The sequence below is a fragment of the Benincasa hispida genome, chromosome 10 (assembly GCF_009727055.1).
Source record: "Benincasa hispida cultivar B227 chromosome 10, ASM972705v1, whole genome shotgun sequence".
Taxonomy (NCBI): domain Eukaryota; kingdom Viridiplantae; phylum Streptophyta; class Magnoliopsida; order Cucurbitales; family Cucurbitaceae; genus Benincasa; species Benincasa hispida.
This window is the reverse complement of record NC_052358.1, coordinates 49,122,015-49,125,595: the sequence shown is the minus strand read 5'-3', so window position 1 is coordinate 49,125,595 and position 3,581 is coordinate 49,122,015. Positions and strand designations below refer to the sequence as shown.

Sequence of the window (3,581 nt, the reverse complement as noted above, 5' to 3'; positions counted from 1 at the left end):
AGTTATTAGATATGTGTTGTAGATAAATTTAGGTATTTTAAATTAAGAAGAAAAAAATAATAATAACCCGACAACCTAACCCAATCTAACTCAACCCAAATTTTAAAGGTTGAATTGGAGACCATGTTTGGATCATTTAGATTACCAACTTGACCTAGTCTAAAAAAAAATGTCACAATCTCACTCATATACACACCTATTTTCATGGATGTAAAGACATTTCAAGCCTAGCGTATAAGAAAAGGGAGTGGAAACAACTATGAAAGGACATCTCTCAAGAAAAAATAAATGAAACAAGATAAAATATATAACCAAAAACCTTTTGAAGTTCTCAAAAAAAGAAAAAAGAAAAGTCTACAAATATGGTAAAGTTGTGGAAGTTTGTATTTGTCCCACATCGAGAAAATGGTGAAGAAGAGAGGCGGGAATGGAGAATAAAACGGAAGCAAGTGTCGGCTAGGAAACATATTAACCTGGACGGAGTCTTTGAGCGATCAAGAAGCCTCATGGCTTGGGTTAGAGATTCCCATTGCACTCTGAAAAGTTCTCCTAAGGTCTGTCCAACGTGGCAGAACCTACGTCGTAATTTGGGGTAGTGGGGGCTTGCGTTCGCGCAGCCTCTGACCATTTCAAGTTCAACGTTTTTTTTTTTTTCATTTTAAATTTAAATTTTGTAAATGTGGAAATGAAGTTCATTTCTTGATCTTTTGTTTACGGTTCTTATTAGTTATATGAATGTTAACTTATTAAATATCAAAATTAAAATTAATAATTCATTTAAAGGGACATTTAATAGTTGTAAAAGAGGTTATTTAGTTATTAAAAAGAGAAAATTGTCAAAAAGGTGTGTTCCAGTGGGTTATTTTATCCTAGAGATGACATGGTAGTAATTCACGAGCTCCGTGACTCGGCCTGTAACAAGCTTTTGTTTTATAGGTTCCGCTCCCGACCGTTTGCTGTTATCCTAAGGGTGTTGTTGTTTCCAACAATTGTAACACCTCTCTGCCAATTCGCAAATGACCCTCACCAACAACGACATTAGACATCCGACCTCAACCGTCCATTTCGGTTCAATGGAGCGAACTTCAAATGGTGGAAGCAAAAGATGTTCTTTCTTACCGTCAAGAAAGTAGTCGACGCATGTATCAGGGATAAACTAATTGTCTCGCTAGAAGCACAAACTGAACAACAGATAAAAGAATCTACTGACTGGGAGGAGAAAGATTTTTTATGTAAGAACGTTATACTAAATGGTTTGACTGATGATCTATATGACTACTACAGCACAATGAAGACAACAAAGGTGGTCTGCGACGCCTTGCAAAAGAAGTACGACACCATGGAGGCTGGGTCAAAGAAATATGATGTTAGTTGTTATCTCAAGTTCCAGATGATGGATGACAAATATGTGGAGGCCCAGTCCCACAAACTACAGAAGATAGCCTATGAGATAATAACTGAAGGTATGCCTCTAGACGAACAATTCCAAGTTGCTATTATTATTGATAAGCTGCCCCATTTGTGGAAGGACTTTAAGAACACGTTGAGGTATAAGACCAAGGAGCTTTCCTTAGAGAGTCTCATCACTCAGCTAAGGATTGAGGAGGAAGCCCGGAAGTAGGACTAGAGGGAGGAGGTCAACGTCGTACCTAGGAGATCCACTTCTGTCATGGTAAAACCTGACCAAAAGTCAAAAGGGACAGAGGAAAGGTCAAATCGTGGTTCCAAAAACCAGAACCAACAGAAAAAGCAAAAACCCCTTTCAAGAGAAACGATACAGTTCCTTTGCTTTAATTGTAATAAATTTAGACACATGGTTAGGAACTGTAGGAATAGGCGTCGTCCTGTTGGTCAGGCGAACTTGACAGAAGAACCGTTAGTTGCCATGATCATAAAAGTAAATGTGATCGATGGTTTTGAAGGGTGGTGGATAGATACTGGCGCTATGCACCATGTCTGTCATGATCTTAGTCTCTTTACAACTTATACTGAAACTAAGGATAAAAATATTATATTGGGGGATCACCACTCTACGAAAGTTGCTGGAACCAACGAGGTGGAGTTGAAGTTTACCTCTAGGAAGACCCTTACATTGAAGGACGTCCTGCATACTCCTGAGATAAGAAAGAACTTGGTCTCGGGCTATCTCCTCAAAAAAGCTGGATTTACTCAAACCATAGGGGCAAACTTATATACCCCTACAAAAAATAATGTATTTGTAGGAAAAAAAAAAAAAAAGGTATGCAACTGAGGGAATGTTCAAATTAAATTTAGATCTTAATAAAATGAAATCTTTTATGTATATGTTGTGTTCTATGAATGTTTGGCATGCTAGATTGTGTCACGTTAGTAAGAAATTAATTAGTAACATGATTAGGCTGGAAATGATACCTAAGTTATCCATAACTAAATTTGATAAATGCGAGTATTGTAGTCAGGCTAAAATTACTAAAACTCTGCATAAATCTGTACTTAGGATTTTTTAGCCTCTAGATTTAATTCATTCTGATTTACATGAATTTGATGACATCTTGACTAGGAATAGTAAAAGATATTTTATTACTTTTATTGATGACTGATTTGATTTTACTTTTGTATATTTGTTGAAAAACAAAAGTGATGCGATTGATGCCTTCAAATTTTTATTTCTGAAGTAGAGAATCGGTTCAATAGAAAGATTAAAAGACTTCATAGTGATAGAGGAACTGAGTATGACTCGAACAACTTTAATGAATTTTTAACTCACGTGGAATAATACACGAAAAAACTGCACCTTACTCTCTTGAAATGAACGAAAAAGTCGAAAGGAAAAATAAAACTTTAGTTGAGCTAGTAGTTTCTATTTTACTTAGTTCATGAGTCGCGTCTTATTGGTGGGGTGAAATCATCCTTACCGTTTGTTATGTCCTGAATAGAATCCCAAAGTCTAAAAACACAACTTCACCCTACGAAATCCTCAAGAATAAAAAACCAAACTTGTCATATTTTAGAACATGGGGTTGTCTAGCCTATGTAAGGGTTCCAGACCCTAAAAGAAGAAAGCTAGCCAATAGAGCCTATGAGTACGTCTTTATAGGTTATGCCATAAATAGTAAAGGCTATAGGTTCTATGATCTAGTAAACAAAGTTATCATCGAGTCAAACAATGCCGACTTCTTTGAGGATAGATTTCTTTTTAAATCAAGAAATAGTGGGGGCTTGAGATCAAGTAGTCTAACCTCTGTTAGAAACCTTACCTCTACAAAGGAAACCGACCCAAAACCTAAAAGAAGCAAAATAACTAGAACCACCAAGGATTTTGGGGTTGACTTTCAGACCTATAATGTAAAAGAAGATCCCAAAGATCTAAAAGCTACCTTGTCCTCTATAGATGCCAACTTATGGCAAGAAGCCATAAATGATGAAATGGACTTTCTTGAGTTAAATAGGACTTGGCACTTAGTAGATCTACTCTCAAGTTGCAAGGCAATAGGGTGCAAATGGATCTTAAGGAAGAAATTTATACCTGATAGAACAGTTGACAAGTTTAAAGCCGGGTTAGTGGCAAAAGGTTTTAGACAAAGAGAAAACGTAGATTTCTT

At 36.4% G+C, this 3,581-nt stretch overlaps 1 protein-coding gene and 1 non-coding gene across 2 annotated transcripts; both read left to right on the top strand.

The window, feature by feature from the left end:
* Positions 1-465: 465 nt before the first annotated feature.
* On the top strand, positions 466-624 carry LOC120089547. The gene has a single exon (XR_005485223.1). It is a non-coding gene; the product is annotated as a U1 spliceosomal RNA (small nuclear RNA).
* Positions 625-1,105: 481 nt separating this feature from the next.
* Positions 1,106-1,621, top strand: LOC120089128. The gene has a single exon (XM_039046547.1). The coding sequence runs from the start codon at positions 1,106-1,108 to the stop codon at positions 1,619-1,621; it is 516 nt and encodes a 171-aa protein (XP_038902475.1).
* Positions 1,622-3,581: the final 1,960 nt, after the last annotated feature.

Coding starts and splice junctions, on each gene's coding strand:
- LOC120089128 (XM_039046547.1), top strand. CDS start 1,106: ATGTTCTTTCTTACCGTCAAGAAAGTAGTCGACGCATGTATCAGGGAT.